The 19,723-nt window shown below is 36.1% G+C and overlaps 1 protein-coding gene across 5 annotated transcripts in view; it reads right to left on the bottom strand.

The window, feature by feature from the left end:
* LOC150095263 (regulator of chromosome condensation-like) overlaps positions 1-19,723 on the bottom strand; it is a 165,630-nt gene that overhangs the window by 130,537 nt on the left and 15,370 nt on the right. For all 5 annotated transcript variants that reach the window (XR_016550030.1, XM_090409791.1, XM_090409789.1 and 2 more), the window contains exon 2: positions 12,512-12,566. Coding sequence is in view for 4 of the 5 variants with exons in the window: in XM_090409791.1 (XP_090265917.1) it covers positions 12,512-12,529 (18 nt within the window). In the remaining variant the exon portion in view is untranslated. The remainder of the gene's footprint in view (positions 1-12,511; positions 12,567-19,723) is intronic.

The following is a 19,723-nucleotide window of genomic DNA, read 5'->3' as shown; positions in this document are numbered from 1 at the left end:
AATTTGCTCATATTTTATAACAATGTTACGGCTGAGTTGAATAAAGGGAATGGATACACTATGATAATGTTGGATTTTCTAAGGCATTTGATAGAATACCACATGAAAGGCTGTTGCATAAACTGGAGAATATGAGATTGGAATATAAACTTTTGACTTGGATCAGGGGATAGTTGACAGACAGATATCAAAAAGTAGTATACAGTGGGTGTGAATCTGCCAGATTTAAGGTGGCCAGTTGTGAACCTCAGGGTTCAGTCCTTGGGCCATTATTGTTCAATCTATGCATTAATGACATCAGGAAGGATTTAACATCAGATGTGCAACTGTTTGCCAATGATGCAAAGATAGGCAGGGCAATCAGGGATGCTACTGATATTCAGCAATTACAAAATGATTTGAATAATTTGAAAATTTGGGCAAACAAAAATGGCTCTCAGCTTAATGTTAGTAAGTGTCAAGTTATGCACTTTGGCATGATTAGAGTTCCAGTGGCATATTATATTAGCAGGGTTATGCTACAAGAAAATGAAGACGCAAGGGATTTTGGCATATTGGTGGATAGGAATTTAAAGTTCAAAGGTAACATAGCAAAAGTTGCAAACACAAATCAGAGGATAATTGCAATGTTGAAGTGAACCTTGACATGTAAGGATAAGGAAGTCATTTTGCATCTTTATAAGGCCTTGATAAGACCACACCTGGATTGTTGAGCACAGATTTGGACTCCTGGGTTCCAAGGGGATAAAGAAGAGTTACAAAGATTATATATATGGATTATGGGATTTAGATAATGAGGACAGATTGCAAGTATGCGGATTCTGGACTCTCGTTAACAGGAGAAAAGGGATATGATAGAGGTCTATAAACTTTTGAATGGGTGTTATAGGTTATCAACAGATGAAATTTTTCATTATATTGAATGAAAAATTTCATGGCTGGCATGCGAAAAACGCATGCCAGCCGAGCCATTGCCCGTTAAGCAAGATTCTCTGCTGTCTTTGTCAGAGAACCAGGTTGAAAAGAAACAAGTCAGATACTGTAGCCAACTTCAATCAATATCAGCAGAGTTCAAGATTTGTACTATCAGCATAAAAAGCATCAGCAGAAAAGAAATTCAACTATCAGAAGAATTTGATGAATACAAAATCGACAAAATTGGTGCGACCGAAACAAAGAAGATAAAAACATATTCTTTAAAGTAATGCATACAAGCTGTTCTATTCTGGCAATAATGATCAGAGAGAGAGAGAGAAAAGCGCAACTACAGTACAAGACTAAATACGAAGATAATCTTCAATGGCAGGCAATATCAGAATAGGGAATTGGACAGTGAAACTTATTGTGTCTATGGTTCCACAGAAGGTTCTACTAAGGTAGAAGTTAAAGACTTTTTCAAGGCATTTTCAGCTACCATTAGAGAAGGTAGCTGACAAAAAAGTTGGTCCTTAGGGGAAGAAATAAAAAGTCTTAATGACTATGTTATTGTTGATAGAAATTAGTATTATTAATATTACTTCCAAGCCTCCAAGGAGTTGAAAGACTCATCACGGGAGGTTGAACACTCACAGACCACAATAACTATCATACCATACTCTGAACACATGTTGGAGCACTCACCATCCATTATGGCAATGCAATCACTTGCTTACCACCTGCAAAGCAAAAAATCTCTTTTTCAACATGACCCTTGTACAGCAGCCTCCAGGAATGACCTCTGGTTCTTACATCACTCATTATCCTATGCAATAATTACCCTGTATCTATTTGGTAGGCTTCTCTCACCAGCTTATATCTCAATCACACTTCTACTCCTCCTATCTGCCAAGCTATGAAAATCATTTCCTCAATCTGTCCTCGTACTCAATATTCCAGCATCCTGAGACAGTCTTAGTTATTTGCCTTTGCACTCTCTCCAATGTTTCCCTATCACCAATATAGCCAAGTAACCAGATCTGTGCACAGAAATCAAAACGAGGACTAATAAGCAACTTATAGATGGAACTATCACTTCCTTATCCTTACGTCAGCATTCTTTGCATTACAGCAATGATTTTTTGGGTAACCCTTACAACTTTCGTGATGTGTCCCCGTGAACTTCAGTTGCCCATTTACTAAGATGCTCAGATCCCTTGCTTCCTCTACTTCCTGAAGCAAAGTTCCTCCAATGTGAAAAACCTCATTCCATCTTCTCCAGCCAAAGTGCAGTAAGTTTACACTTAGCAACATTGAAATGACATCCTCATTCTCTTCCCAAAGCACCAACCTATTCAAATTTTCCATTAACAACAACACACCTGAATTTCCTGATATTATTCTTCATAATTTAGCATCAGCAAACAATTGACCATCTCCTTTCACACCATGAACTATATCATTGATATATAAATTAAACAACAGTGGTCCCAGAACAGAGCCCTATAGAACCTCCCACTTGTCATCTTTTTTTGGGACACTGCACCTCCATGCACACCCTCTGGCTCCTAGTAATCAACTAGCCTCATAATGAAGCTATCAAATGACTATCCAACCCCATCTTGCCCAATTTCAATAGAAGTTTTATCATGTGGTACTCAACCAAATGCTTTAGTGAAATGCAAATAAATTACTGTATAAGCATCTCCCCCATCCAATGCACTAGTCACCTTATTATAAAATGTAAACAAGTTACTAAAGCATGACCTCCTTCCCCTTAAGAAACCCATGCTGCTCTCTTGAAAGCCTTCCATTTTTATGTTTCCATGTTTATATTCTGTCTGCAACCAGCCTCTCTAACACCTTCACCACTGCACTTGATATACACACTGGTCTATAGTTTGACACCACTGACCTGGATTCTTCCTTATGCAGTAGCACTATTCTGGGATTATTTTGCCAGACTTCTGCTGAACGACCAAGTCGAGGGTACACCGAACTCTTTTGCATATTTCTCTTAATATAGTGGTATATCCCTTCCACACGTTCCACAAAATTCGACCAAGCTAGCCACTTCCCACATCAAAACCATGTGATCGCTCTCCCCAACTGGTGACATCTTCTATCATCACTGTATGAGATAATATTAAAGCTAACACAAGTCCCATGTGTTACCTCAACTACAAGCTGCATAAGATATAACTGTCCATGAGCAGCTCAAGAAACTCAATCCCCTTACTCACACATCATATTTCCTGCTTCCAGTCAATACTTCCTTAATTGAAGTCACCCATTATTATAACTCAATTGTGACTCACCAGTTTCATCTGTCTAAACATTTCAGAATCTTCTCCCTCTGGCCTGTAGCAATATCTCACTAAATATCTAAAATCTGTGCTAACCTCAACTTCATGCCAAATGGCCTCAAAACCACTATCATTACTGCTTTCTTCAAGTTCCACCTTGAGAAGAACTAACTGTTCTGAAATTATCAGTAATACCCCACCTCCTCTTTTATCTTTTCAATCATATTCTATTGCCATAAGCATGTTATCTTCTGTTAACCACATCTCAGCGACACTAATGATTTGTGCACTGACTAAGTGTATCAAGGCCACAAATTCTGCACTCTTATTCCTAATACTCCTTGTATTGACATATATGCACAATAGCTTCGCCCAGTTCCCCTTTCCTTCCCACAATTCCTTATCCCATCATTCCAGTAATTTGACTCTTCTGTTCCCACTGAGCCAATCCCTGCAATCCTATCTGGTCTTCCTTTGTCCCTTATCTCACAACTTTAGTATCTTACACTCACAGTCCCACCATCTAGTTTCTGTTTCCATGACCGGCTACACTCTCATCAACAATCTACCTAGTTTCTCACTTTCACTCTCAGTCAAATGCAGACCATCTATAGCAACCAATTCTCTCCTGCCTTCAAATTTATCCTAGGCGTCAACAAACTCAATTCCTCTCTTCCTGCACATTCTAGCTATCATGCTATTCTTGATCATTGCTCTTTTCCCCACTATCATACCTTGGTAAAGCACTCATTCACTTTACATCTCCAGCAACACACTCAATTCAAGCACTATTCCATTCACACCCCACAAGTCATTTGTTCTAACCAGCATAGTCAACTCCTCTGCATTTCTTCTCTGCTCCACAGTCTCAGTCACTCTTCCAACTGTTGCTCGCCTCAGACATACTTTTGACACCTGCTCCATTTTCACATTTTTCACTACAGAATCCCCATACAGCACTACACTACTTACAACTATTCCACTGCAATCATTCATCTCTGCCTCATCTGCCACTTTTCATCTTACACCTCCAACTACCTGTTTATTTTTAGTCATCACAATAAAGAGATTTTTACTCCAAGTGTTTATTAATTACAAAGAATTCAATTCCGATTAATGCAATGACTTTTAACTATTTCTTTTAGAATCTGGAAAATTGACTTGAAACCAAATAAAAAATTATATACATTTAATGAAACTAAAATATATACATTTTAAATAAAATTACATAAATAACAAGAACTGGATCCAAGGTCTTCTAAAATAAATCTACACTTGAGAAATTTCCTTATCCAAAAATGTTAAAATCATTCATTCTCTGACTCATTCCATTCTATTATTGGATTGTTTGACATATCACGTCTACCAGCAGACTAAATATCTTGTTTTCACAACAAAAATGTTCATCAGAGTGAGTTTCTTTGTTAGGCCATTTCGAAAAATATAAACATTTTCTTCTTCTTTTCCATGGAATCCTTTCTTATCACCTTTATTTAGCATAGAATATCATTTCTCCTGTGATAAATACTCTTGCAGTTCAATTTGATGCACAATTTACTAATTTTTGTACCAAAGAAAGAAGTTTCTTCTACTACTTAATAAACAACAGTCCTAAGTAGAGTACTTCATGTTAAGCCACTTTTGCAGTTTCAAATTTCACCAATTGCTTTTTCCATAATAATCCAGTGTCCTTAAGACAGAAGATGAAACCTTCCATTCAGCATTTCCTCGAACATTCAATTAGAAGGTCACCTGCAATATCTTATTTTATTTACTAAATACTTGTTGACAGTCTCAACTCCTCCAGTTTAAAGACTCACATTTCCACAATTCCTTTTTGGAATCTTCTATTAATATTCTCCAGAATGTCATATAAAACTTAAAAAACTTCCTAAGAACAAAATTTCTCCGGTCTGCGTCTCTCTTGTTTTCCTTGTTATCCCGATACCGAACGCGCTCTCTGTGGAAGCTGTCAATCAACCATCAATCTCCCCGGCAAGCATGTGCACTCCATGTAAATGGCAACTGAAAAGTTACATATAATGACTGGCTTGTTGTCTCCGTTAGCGTAACGAGAATGTCTTTTCAAAGCACAACACTTAACATTTAAAATTAAAAGAAAATGGATGGGTTGCTTAAGGGTCAAAGCTGTATAACTGAGAGGAGACCTCCACATAGCCTTTAAAGGAATGCGAAGAACCGACCAGGGCTTCTGACCTAATGTCCAATCCACACCTTCTCGTGGTGCACCCTGTTGGGTATCTACCTGGATACTGAACGAACGAGGATGGGCTGGCAATTTGGGATTTAGCCGACCAAATTGTATTCTTATTGGTTAAACCAAAAATAAAAAATGATGGTACGACATGACAAAATTTCATGCTGGCTGGGGCTTCGCCCGGTTAAACAAGGGCCCCCGTTGTTTTCACCAGGGAACCAGGGCAAACAGCGAAAAGTCAGCTACTGGAACAAATCTGAAAACAAACCCCAACTCAACATCACCAGAGTTAAAAATCGGTACTATCAACATAAGAAGCCTGAATGGCAAAGAAATGGAGCTAGCTGAGGAATTAGATAAGTACCAGATTGACATAATAGGAGTGACTGAAACAAAAAAGACAAAAACTCTTGAGATCTTTCTGAGCAATAAATACAAAATGTTATATTCAGGCAATGACAATCAAGGAAAAGAAGGAGTAGCCATAGTATTCAACACAAAATACGAGGCTAATCTTCTTGAATGGCAGTCAGTCTTAAGTAGAGTAATGTGGGCAAATATGAGAATGGGGAACTGGACAATGAGACTTATTTGTGCCTATGGTCCCACAGAAGGCTCTACTAAGGTAGAAGTGGAGGAATTTTTTGGGGCTTTAGAAAAAGCAACTGACACAATGAAAAAGGAAAAGTTGGTCCTTGTTGGGGATCTAAATAGTAGAGTAGGAAATGATTGTGAGACATACAAAAATATTTTGGGAAAATTTGGAGAAAAGAGCAAAGCTAATAATAATGACAAATATCTGTTGGATTTCTGCTCAAGACATGGACTGGTTATTACTAACACCATGTTCCAACATAAAAATGTGCAAAAATTCACATGGAGAGAAGAGGCTAGGAATAAGAAAAGTCTCATTGACTATGTGATTGTTGATAGTGATGTCTTCTCCCTGGTGCAGGACACCAGAGTGTACAGAGGATTTGAAATTGGAAGTGATAACTATTTAGTCTTGAGCAGGATAAAATTGAATTTCATATTGAAAAGAATAACATGTAAGAAAGTTTTAAAGCGAATAAAAGTTGAGCAGCTCTCAGATGTGAATTGTAGACTAAAATACACAAAGATTATTGAAGAAAAAATGAAAGAGTTTGAGAACAGGAATCAAACCTTGGAGATTCAGTGGCAAACTCTGAAGGAAACATTGATTGATTCTGCTAGAGAGGCATGTGGTGAGGTTGTCTGCAAGGATAAAAAAATCAGAACTCCCTGGTGGACACAGGAAGTTAAAGAGACAGTGAAGGAAAAGAAGAAAGCATATCAAAAGTTCCTGTCAAATAAGTCAGCTTGTGCTCTTAGAGAATATAGAGACAAATGCAAAAATGCTAAACACTGTGTAAAACTAGCTAAACAAATGTCATGGGAGGACTTTGGCAAGAATATAGAAAATAAATATCAAGAAGGTGGCAAAATATTTTGGAGGTTGTTGAAGAAGCTTAGGAATGGAGGAAAGAGTGCTGTAAAAGGAGTTAGAGATGATAAAGGTGACATGAAAACCGGAGAAAAAAGATATCCTTGAAGTATGGAGTAATTACTTTGAAATACTGCTAAATGAAACAAGCAGTGATGACAGCGCAGTGGTAAAAAACATTGACCAGGCATGCAGTCAGGAATACATAGTTATACTTGAAGTAGAAAAAGCCATCAAAGGCTTGAAATGTGGAAAGGCAGCAGGAGTAGATGATATTCGACCAGAAATGCTGAAGTATGGTGGTATAAGAGTCTTACAGTGGCTGCACTGCATAGTTCAGAAAGCCTGGACAGAGGGACAAATTCCTGATGATTGGAGTAGAGCTCTCATAGTACCCATATATAAAAAGGGAAATAAAACTGAATGTGAGAATTACAGAGGTATTTCCCTACTGAGTGTTCCTGGCAAGATCTATGCAAGTATACTTGAGAAACGGTTGAGAAGAATTGTGGAAGAAAAGCTTGGTGAAGGACAAGCTGGATTTAGGCGAAATAGGGGCTGTCAGGATCAGATCTTCACTCTACGACAAATAGTCGAGAAAACATGGGAATATAACAGAGATCTGTATTTAAGTTTCGTCGATTTGGAAAAGGCATATGACAAGGTGCCAAGAGAGAAGCTATTCAATATGCTACAGTTATATGGTGTCGATGGGGCATTATATCAAGCAATACTTAGTCTTTATTTGAGTTGTAAGTCAGCAGTTAGAATTGAAAGAAGTACAGGAAGATGGTTTAATATTAAATCTGGTGTGAGACAAGGATGTACATTATTCCCTCTGTTATTCATTATCTTTATGGATCACATTATGAAGGAAAGTGGTATTAAACATGATATCAAAATTGGAGATGTTAATGTCAGCTCTTTGCTTTATGCAGATGATGTTATACTTCTAAATAAATCCACTACAAGTCTGCAAGATTCTCTGAGTAAATTGAATAGCTGTTGTAATAGATATGGCATGAAGGTCAGCAATAAAAAGACAAAGACAATGAAAATAAGCAGAATCATTGAAAATGTCAACTGTGTTGTGAATGGAGAACCTGTGGAACAAGTGAAACATTTCAGCTACTTAGGCACAATTTTTACTGAAGATGGTAAATTAAATATAGAAATAGACAACAGAATCAGTAAAGCTGGTATGGTAGGAAGTCAATTGAATAAATTCATATGGAATAAGAGAGAAATTAGTCGGAACACTAAATTAGCTGTATACAAGACAGTGTTCAAACCAGTTTTAACTTATGGATCTGAGAGCTGGGTCAGAAGTAAAACACTTGACCAAAGACTAGAGACCGCAGATATGAGAGTCCTGAGAAAGATTATAGGCGTGAACAGATGGCATCAATGGCAATATCATATTAAAAACGAGGATATTAGGAAAGAACTTGACATTGTCAACATCCAAGAATGCGTTATCAGAGCTAATCTCAGGTGGTATGGTCACTTAAACAGAATGGGTGAAGAAAGATTAGCAAAACAAGTGTTCTCTGCCAGGTTGGCAGGAAAACGACCCAGAGGAAGACCAAGATATAGGTGGATTGATATGGTACAAAGTGCCTTAAAAGATAGAAATATAAGATCTGATAATGTTGAAGCCTTGACAAGTAACAGACTGATTTGGCGAAAATTGTAGATAGGAAGTTAGTAATGATGTAATTTTTTTCATGTAGTACTATCATATCCTGTACACCCCTTGAGGGTACATGGCAGGAATTTGAAGATGAAGATGATGATAAAATGGATTGAAAGTAACATAAGTATCAGAATCTAGTAAGTATATCAATTTCAAATTGTCTATGTTTCATTTTGACAATAATAATATCGATAACGTGCACATCGCAAGTGCTGATATATGTGTTATGAAACCAAAACTAATAATATCAGAGAAATAATTGTAAAAAGATTCAGAATTGTAAATTATGATTATTTTTACATTGCCACTTTTCTTCTTACACCTCCAACTACCAATATCTTCTCTAACTCTCGTGAGGCACTCTGCACATGCGTTATGATCTCTTATTCGCTTTTTCAAAACGTTCTTATTATTCATCTACTGGTCTGTTTTACGGTCTCTCTTTGCTATGAGATGAGCACTCAATCTTGTTGCATTCTTGCTATTACCTTCAGTTACCGATACATTACCACCCATCAAATCCACATTCAAATCGCACTTTATATACATCCTCTTCCACCTTAAAAATTCTTAACTTATCGACATAATCTAACAAATACATATAGCATACTTCACATTTTACAAAATTACTGAAATTAAACTCTTGTAAAGGTAAAGCTGCTGCTACCATCTTTCTTTTCCCGGTTACTATACTCTACTCTTAGTTTGATCATTTTATAAACAAACTCCGCGCGGTTAGCCTAGTGGCTTTGTGCTTTGCAACCATATGCCTGGGGAAGGGGTGTCCTAGGTTTGATTCCCGTCCACGACGTGAGGAGCTTAAGGATCTTCCTCAGCCATAGCCAAGTTAGCCGGTCTTGGGCGAGGGCAGCAGGGTTTTTTCCGCCAGTTTATCTGGGGTTTTTCATCCCGCAAGCAGGCAAACCGGCCCCGTGAACACACAGGTTACAGTCATAAATACTTACGGCAAGGAAGGCAACGGGAAACCACCTTGCTCATAATCATCTCTCCCTAGAATGGTAGCATATAGCTACCCTCCTGCGGCCGTATGGCAGATGGGAACCAGAAGAAGATAAACAAACTCAAACAAACAAGTCCACTCACTACAAACACATAATTCTCCCACAACTCTTACAATTATCCACAAATAATTAGTCAAAAAACTTATCTGAACCAGGAGCCTTCTTCCACAAACCTGCCAGCAGGTTTGTGGAAGACACCACCTCTTCAAGCTGATTCAGGACATGAGTATATAAATGATAAATAGGAAGTGATTACTATTTAATTTTGAGCAGGATAAAATTAAATATCATATTGTAAAAAAAAATGTTTAAGTTTTAAAAATAATCAAAGTTGAATGGCTTTCAAAAGTGAACTGTACACTCACGAACACAAATATTATTCAAGAATATGTTAAAAACAAGAACCAAACTTTGGAGATTCAGTGACAGACACTTAGGAAAACTGATTGATTCAGCCAGAGAGGCATGTGGTGAGATAGTCTACAAGGATAGAAAAATCAGACTCCATGATGGATTCAGGAAGTTATAAAGGCATTCAAGGCAAAAAAAGTGGGTTGAAAGTTCCTGGCAAATAAGTCAACTTGTACTTTCTGAGACTACAGAGAAAAATGTAAGAAAGCAAAGCACTATGTAAAACTAATTAAATGAAAGTCCTGGGAAGAACATGGCAAATAAATATGAGGAAGGTGGCAAAACATTCAGAAGGCTACTGAAAAAGCTTAGAAATGGAATCAGAGATGATCAAGGTGACATTACAACTGAAAAGATGTAATTTTAAAAGATTACTAAATGAAACATGACCTAACAGCATGGTTGTAGAATACATTCAAGGATGTAATCAGGAGTACATATCAATACTTGAGATAGAAAAAGTCATCAAAAACTTGAAATGTGGAAAGGCAGCTGGAGTAGATGATATTCAACCAGAAATTCTCAAATTTGGAGACAGAAAAGTTTTACAGTGGTTTCAATGCATAATCCAGAAGTCAGTCAGAAAGCTAAATTCCAAGTAATTGGAATAGAGTTCTCATAGTACCCATCTATAAAGAACGAAATAAAATTGAATGTGAAAATTTTAGAAGAATTTCGCTAAGAGTTCCTGGTAAGATTTATACAAGCGTACATCAGAGAAGGCTAGCAAAAACTGTGGAAGGGTAGCTTGGAGAAGAATAAACTATACAGATACAGAAAGGTGTCAGGATCAAATTTTCACTTTAACATGAATGGATGAGAAATAACCAGAATGTAACATGGATATGTACATAAGTTTTGTAGATCTGGAAAAAAACATATAACAAGAGACTTGAGAAAAACTTTTTGAAATGCTGCAGTTGTGGGGTAAATGGTATATTACAAGTGGGGATGGGGTCTGGAAAGTTCAATAAACACCTAGAACAAAATTTACATTAAAGCAACTGATATGGCCATAAGAAAGAACATATGAGGATATAAGTGTTTATCAGAACTTTCAAACCCTTCCCATTGTATATCAAGCAATACATAGTATATATCTAAATTGTAAGTCAGCATTTAGAACTGGCAGAGGAGCAGGAAAATAGTTAATGTTAAGTCAGGTGTGAGACAAGGGTGCACGTTATCTCCACTGCTATTCATCTGTAGAGAGATTACATTATGAAGTGACATAAAACCTGTTAGCAAAACTGGACATTTTATATCAGTTCTATGCTTTATGTAGATGATGTTATTCTCCTATATAAATCTAGTATATATATATATACTAGATTTATATAGGAGAATAACATTCTCCTATATAAATATAAGGAGAATTCTCTGAATAAACTGAATAACTGACATTAAAATCAACAACAAAAAGACAAAAGTATGAAAATAAGTAGGAAAACTGCAAACATCAATTGCATAAAAAATGGAGAACCTATAAAACATGCAAAATTTCAGCTATTTAGGCACAATTTTCAGTGAAGATGCAAATTAAATATGGAAATAGCAGAATTTCCATATTTATGAATAAATTTATATGGAATAAGAGAAAAATTAATCTAAACACTAAACTAGCTATATACAAGACATTGTTCAGAATTGATAAAGTAAGAAGTAACTTAGAATACCAAAATATAAGATCCTGCAATATATTCGAGTCCAGACAGATAATATTAATTTGGAGGAAAACTGTCAACGATGCAAAACTTTTCATGCAGCGCTATCAAAATATCCTTAAATCTGACCCTCATAATGATGGTACGTGTGAGTAATTTACTTATAATTAATTATATATATATTTTGTTTTTGTTTTGTTTTTATACTTATTTTTACACAGACTGGAAACTGCTCTAGAAACCCAACTTTTGTAGCTACTTCAGACCTTCAATAAGTTGCACTGGTCTAATGCCAGGAATGAAATTTGTCTTTCAATTAATTACTTTTTCCCATTAATTGTTGTTTGAATGATTGTATGTTATTTGATGAACTGTTTTATGAATTTTCTGCACACTTTAAAAACAAAATAATATCAGGACTATGGAATGTCAGTTATGAGCAATATAGAGGAAATGTGAACTGAGGAATTTGAAGTATAGAAAAATGGGTATTATGGGTGAGACATATTAAGATGCTAATAGGAGATTACCAGATATTAGAAAGTTGTTTAAAAGACACTAATCCTGGAAATCCTACAGAAGCAGCTCTTTTCTAGAGAAATAAGTGGTACACATACAGATAAGAAATGTATTTAACAGTCATATGAAAGGCATCAATGGCAGTCAGAAATAACCACCTACAGTAAATGTTTAGACTAAACAATCCAGTACTGATGATAAAAATAAAACTAATGATAATTATTATATTAAGAACACAGAAAACTATTTGCTGCTCACAGGAAGTGAAAATTATAAGAACTGATATATAACTTACCCGGCGTGATCTTGACATTTTTGCTGTTGGAAAACAAATACTGGCCTAGCTACACCTAGAAATCATATTTCAGCATAAACATATGATAGAATTCTATATTAGTATTAAATAAAAATATTTTAGGATGTTTAAAAATACACAGTTGCATATCATACACAGGATCATAATAAAATTTAAAAACAGAGACTAGTTTTTATTATCTAGACTGAAGTGTTTCAACTTCCAGTAATTAATATGAAATAACAGGTAACATAAACTTGAAGTTTATTAATGATTACGTTATTATGGATTTTAAGTAGTAATGTTAAGCAGTGTAGTGGCATTTCTAAGTTATGATCACAGCTTTTAATTTAGGTACTAATGATTATATAATAGTTAATAACTAAAGTCTGTACTCTCACCCATTCTATTCCTTCTGTACATAAATAACCTGTTCTCACTTGTTTTCAAATCCAAAGATACTGCTGATGTTTTATCAAAATTCTCCCCAAGTGTCAACAATTGCTACTGGATTGGCAAGTCGACCATTATGTTCTAGGATGGGAGAGCTGGCAAGTGGTGTATCTGATTTTCATTATTCTGGATTTTGTCCCAGACATTTTTACTGTTGGCTGCTTTCGTAATGAAAGATGAACACCGGATCCAAGATTCTTTTTAGCTCTGACAACAATATGTCTTACTTTGGCTTAAGTATGCTTGAAAGCAATTAGATTTGTTGTTGCAGAGTATCTATAGAAAGTACTCCAAGCTTTCTTCTGGGCTTCTTTTTCTGCTGTTTATTTCACCATGGTCTAGCAAAATGTGGAAACTGACTAGGAATTGCAGTTGTGGCAGCTTGGATAATACACCCTGTTACACAATTCACTGAATCACTGATAGGAAATGAGGAACAGGTGGACAAGTCATCTTGCACAATTTTCTACCATGATATTACTGATGTAGTACATCGTTGCTCTTGAAGAAAAGTGGATATCATGGGAGAGTGATAGCTCCCAAATAGATTGTCATCAGTTTCTCGCTAAAACAGTGGAAAAAGAGAGGATGAACAGAGTGTAAAGTCAATGGCAATGAAAATGATAGTGTTCAAAAATTGGTTTGAACACCATCTTCCACATCCCGCTATTACAAATGCTGTAATAGTGGGATATGTTTAGGCATATGGAAGGTGGTTGTTTTCTGTGTTTAACATCCCAATCGGCCATGACATCTATAGATGTCCAGCTAAATCTGGATACGATTCTGAAAAACTTATTGAATAACATGGATAAGAAGTGCAATTTGGTCTCACTATTTAATCCACCTCAGCCTGCAGGGAAATTAAGGAGGAGAGACTATTGTTGAGCACATGCTCAATAACTCTTCTTGTGATATTTGTTGGAAGTTTTTCCACTTGGTTATACTATAAATTAAAGATACCAAGAAATTATATACTTGGTTTAATCCTTTATCCAAGTGTAAGCAAACAAGTTTGCGCCTGAACTATTTTCAGGACTGGGGCAACTCGTATATAGAAGCTTATGACTCCATCACTTGCCTTAGTATCCTATGATGCAAAGCACATATGCTTACAGGTATGTATAATACTATGCATTATGGGAAGGGCCAGTACCCAGCCTGGTTTTGACCGTTATTGAGGTCTCATCAGTGGGAGCTAGATCCAGAGGTGATACCAAGGTTGAAGTAATGCAGGTCATATTTTCATATACAAGTTGCCAAAAGGTGTCACACCTTATTATTGAAATACTCTAGAAGTTTTTCCACTTGGTTATAGTATAAATTAAAGATACCAAGAAATTATATACTTGGCTTAATCCTTTATCCAAGTGTAAGCAAACAAGTTTGCGCCTGAACTATTTTCAGGATAGTGTCTGGATAGTGACCCTTTCCATAATGTATAGCGTTATACATACCGGTAAGAATGTGTGCTTTGCATTATGGGATACTAAGGAAAGTGATGTGAAGTCATAAGCTTCTATATACGTGTTGTCCCAGTCCTGAAAATAGTTCAGGTGCAAACTTGTTTGCTTATACTTGGATAAAGGATTAAACCAAGTATATAATTTCTTGGTATCTTTAATTTATTGTGATTTTTGTGCACCATTATCCCACAAAGTAGCATTCGTTTAAATACCCCATTACAAGTGTGTGTGGGGGGGGGGAACTGCAATATAACATCATGAACATAATCTTGAGAGTATCAGTGGCAGGAGGAAGGTAGATGTAGCATGCTGTTATTATAATTCAAACTAAGAGTCAGATAGCAACTGCTTCTATGTTGGTGCTAAATGGGACTTCCTGGAAGGGGATTATGGTTGTGAACAAGGACAGCAATTCCTCCATGGCAGATATCTATATATAGGACGGGAGATATATACCTCCCATTCTATCCTTACAAATGATGGCAACATTACAGAATGTCAGATCACTACTTGGCTTCAGTTGTTTCCTGTAGGCAGAAGCATATTAGGTTTATACTTCTTCAATAAAAACCATGATGTCATCAATGTTTTGTCAAAATTCATGACAATTAAATTGTAGGAATGTTTTCATTATTTCTTTTTGGTGATATCATCTGGCTCCCTATGTTGAGAGGTTTTGCTTTCATTAGTCTTAGATTTTTCTTTTTTGATAAACATGGACCGCTCGTATCCATCATTTTTAATTCTTCTGGAAAAATATCCAAGACACCTCATCAAACTCCACTCCCTCTAGGGCCACTTGGTATATCAATTGTTTTATATTCTATTCCTGAGAGGGAGTAGAGGTATTCATGCTATCTGTTGACGAACCATCTATTAAAGAGTTCAGAGGTATGTCCTTGATCCCCAATGGTGTATGTTCCATTATTGTTCAATAAGCAGATTTTCATGTAGTGGATCCATTTTTGGCATGTGTTCAGGAGCGTCCACATTGACTTTTCTCTTTGATTCACTTTAAGAGATAGTGAGCAAGTCATATCTTTCAGAAGGTTAGATTGACATACACATCAATCTCACCTTCTGAATGTTCTGTGTGACACTTTCATTACAGATGCCTTCTCAGCACAAGAGGGTTTAGCAGAAATTGTTGCTACTGTTGTATGCTGCCTCTTCACCTCCTGATAGGTGATGCATTGTTCTGTTTTTAAAATTTTTAATATCACCTTTTTATCCTCCCACTTTTGGCATGCTTGAAAGTCTGCCAGGTAGCCTCCGTCACAGGGCATTTTGCTCTTCAGTCTTTGTTATCATAATCTTTACAGCCACATCAGGCACAGGTGGCAAAGTCACAACAGTCAACCATCCAGCTACTGGTAGCATTCAAAAGCAGCAAATTCTACCATCTCACCATAATATTAACATAACCTGATATCAAAATACAATTTTTTTTATTCAACTTCTTTCCTATGCACTTCTTCAGGATTGTGAAAGTTAACAAAGCTAATTACATATAAAATGGAATAAATATTATAACATAATGTTTTACATATGATATGCTTCACTGTTGATGTGGGCTTAGTTCTCTTAATTTATTTAAATAAAAGCAGACCACAGTTGGTTTAGGATGAGACCTTTATTTTTACTGCAATGAGATGGTCACTGTACCATCTCTGAAGAATCTGTAAACTTGCAAGTGTAACTACTGTAGGCCACTTCATGATTTTCATTTGTATAATAAAAGCAAGACCTGATTTGCATTCTCTCTTTTTCTCAACACCTTTGAAATGTTATTTCATGCATTTCTCTTGAACAGCTGCTCACTGTCCAACATACTATATTCCACATGAGCTGAAAATTTCACCTGGTTTCAAGAAAGCAAGTGTATATAAAATTTTCTATTCATGGCATGTGTTATGCTGGAGAGGTAGACTTCAGGAGAAATATACATCAAAGAACATTTTAAGGATGTGTTAAAAAGAGAATACAAATCAGGTCTGGACTTTCATACTACGAATGTAAAATCAAAGGTGGTCTTGGCAACTAACAAAAATGCTATATGCTGAGATGAACAGTTACATTCAGAAGTTTAGAGAAGTTACAGAGATTGTATGTTGTGCAACTAAAAAATCAAGACCTCATCGTAAATTTTCTCTGGTGTGCATTATCATCAAATTTCTGATGTGTACTTTCAAGGAACATACAAGATACTATGATGCTACATGATTAAATTTATATTATTAATCTATCAACAATCTTTCTTCAAATTAGTCTGACACAGGACAGCACTCCGAAACAGTCATATTTTTGTCTTCTGGGACACCTGTGACTGCATCAATCCACCTAGATCAGAATCTAGGTGGCCTTCTGGGTATTTTTCCTGCTATTCTGACATCAAACAACTATTTTATTAGCATTTCTTATCACATATTGTTTAAGTAACCATACACCCTTAGATTAGTGTTCCTCACATGTGCTTGAATGCTAATAATGTCCCTTCATTCTTAATATCTTCATTTTTCAATGATTCTGCCATTTGATAAAATTTCTTCACTCCCTTAATTTTTCTCAGAACTCTCATTCTGTATCTGTGGTCTCCAGTCTTCCCAACTCTCAGATTCACAAGTTTAAACTACCATATATTATCGCGTATAATGTGAAACATTTATGGTTAAAATTTATGGTCTAAAGTTAGGGGTTCGCATTATATGCGGATCTTAAAAATTATAACCTCTTATTAGACTTGCACACACAATATATACTACCTAATGCCTATGCAACCAAATCTACGTGACCGACTCACATTCGGCGAACGAGCGCGCATCGTATCTGCGCATAAAGCTAGTAATGCAAGTAGTGCTAATATCCCACCCCCTTTGCGGGATATTAGCACAGTTATATCAGTTTAACCACAGTTCATTTTAAATATTATTCGTTAAACAAACCTAGCCTGAAAATGAGCCAACAGAAACATAAACGTTCATCTTTTGAAACAAGATTTAAATTGCATGTCGTGCAGTTTGCATCAGAACATAATAACAGTGTTGCTATGAGAGAATTTGGTGTAGCAGAGAGTAATATTAGACTTGGGCATAAGCAAAAAGACAGTCTTGAAAAAATCTCCAAAACGAAATGTGCCTGTCATGGAGATGTAGCATCCTTTCCAGAACTCGAAGAAGAGCTAAATGAATGGATTTTGACGCAACGACAAGATGGCATTAGAGTAACAAGAAATTCGATTCATTTTTTTCGAGCTCTACAACTCAAGAATGGTAAATTCAAGGTATTTCATCTTTTCTTGCTTCGCCTAGGTGGTGCAACAGATTTATGGAAAGCAAAGCATTAACATTACGACACCGAACAAAAATTGCGCAGAAGTTACCAAAGCAGCTTGAAGAAAAAGTGGAGTCCTTCCATAAATTTATCATAAAATTACGGAAGTGTCACGGATATGAACTTTCCCAAATAGACAATATGGATGAGACGTACATGTACTTTGATATGCCTGGGAATCGAACAGTAAACTCAGTTGGTAAAAAGAGTGTCCTCATAAAAATAACGGGACATGAAAAAACACATTTTACCGTTGTTCTAGCATGCATGCAGACGGAACCAAATTAATGCCGACAGTAATATTTAAAAGGAAGACAATTCCGAAGCATATGAAATTTCCACCAGGTGTCTTTGTTCGCGCCAATCAGAAAGGTTGGATGGATGAAGAAGGTGTACAATTGTGGCTGGATCAAGTATGGAACATACGTCCAGGCAGCTTGTTATGTCAACAAAGCATGCTAGTCTGGGATATGTTCCAGGCGCATTTAACAGAGGCAAGCAAAGAGAAAGCACATGAGCTACGTACAGACCTAGCAGTCACCCGGGTGGTCTAATTTCCGTTTTGCAGCCACTTGATGTCAGCTTGATTAAGCCATTTAAAGATCACTTATGTGAAAAATGGAGAGAATCGATGTCATCTGGTTTGGTGAAGATGACAAAGGGTGGGAATTTTCAGAAGCCTGAGATCACCCTAGTCACCAGCTGGGTTAAAGAAGCTTGGGATTCGATACCATCTGAAATGATTCAACGCTCATTTCTTAAATGTGGAATAAGTAATTCAATGGATTGATCCGAAGATGACGTCATATACGAAAGCGAGGATGACGCACAACAAAATGGAGAGCATGATGTCGATGACGACAACTGCTACACTGATAACGCAATGCCTACAGATGAATTTATAAATTAAATGTTTGATGACTCAAAAGATGAAGAAGAATTTAAAGGATTTTGACATTTTGTTTTAAAATAAATGTTTCTTTCGTTAATTCATATTGTTAGGAACAAGATTAATAGATCGCATTATACGTGGACATGGCATTTTAGGGCTAGTTTTCAAAAAAATTTCTAATTCGCATTATACGTGAAAATATATGGTAGTTTGAACACTGTCTTATATTTTTGTCTTCTGGGACACCTGTGACTGCATCAATTCACCTAGATCAGAATCTAGGTGGCCTTCTGGGTATTTTTCCTGTTATCCTGACATCAAACAACTGTTTTATTAGCATTTCTTATCACATTCTGTTTAAGTAACCATACACCCTTAGATTAGCGTTCCTCACACGTGCTTGAATGCTAATAATGTCCCTTCATCCTTAATATCTTCATTTTTTCAATAATTCTGCCATTTGATAAAATTTCTTCACTCCCTTAATTTTTCTCAGAACTCTCATATCTGTGGTCTCCAGTCTTCCCAACTCTCAGATTCACAAGTTTAAACTGGTTTGAACACTGTTTTATATACTGCTGGGTTAGTATTTTGTCTAATTTCTCTCTTATTCCATATAAATTTATTCAACTGGCTCCATACTGCACCAGCTTTCCTTTTTATATGGTCTGTCTCCATATTTAGTTTACCATCAACCCTAAAAATTGTGTCTCAATATCTGAAATATTTCAATTCTTCTATAGGTCAGCCATGAAGTTTTAGCTTTCCATGTAATTGCTTTTCATAGTTTGGGCCATTTTATTTGCTGATTTCATGTGAAATTTCACACAAATTTTAAACTAAATTATTCAATTTAATTAAAAATCCTGGAGACTTGCACCACTTGTTCAGGAGTAAAACATTCTCTTCATAAAATAAGGAACTAAGTTTCTTATCACAAATTCTGATATCATGTATAATACCACTTTCTTTTATAATATGATATATGCAGATGATGAATAACATTGGAGATAGTGAGAACCCATCTCTTAGAATCAAACCATCAAACTATCATTTTGTAACTCTTCAATT

Source organism: Typopeltis vanoorti, chromosome 20, assembly GCF_054136105.1.
Source record: "Typopeltis vanoorti isolate ZY-2024b chromosome 20, IOZ_Tvanoo_1.0, whole genome shotgun sequence".
NCBI lineage: Eukaryota > Metazoa > Arthropoda > Arachnida > Uropygi > Thelyphonidae > Typopeltis > Typopeltis vanoorti.
This window is presented reverse-complemented; position numbering and strand designations above follow the sequence as displayed.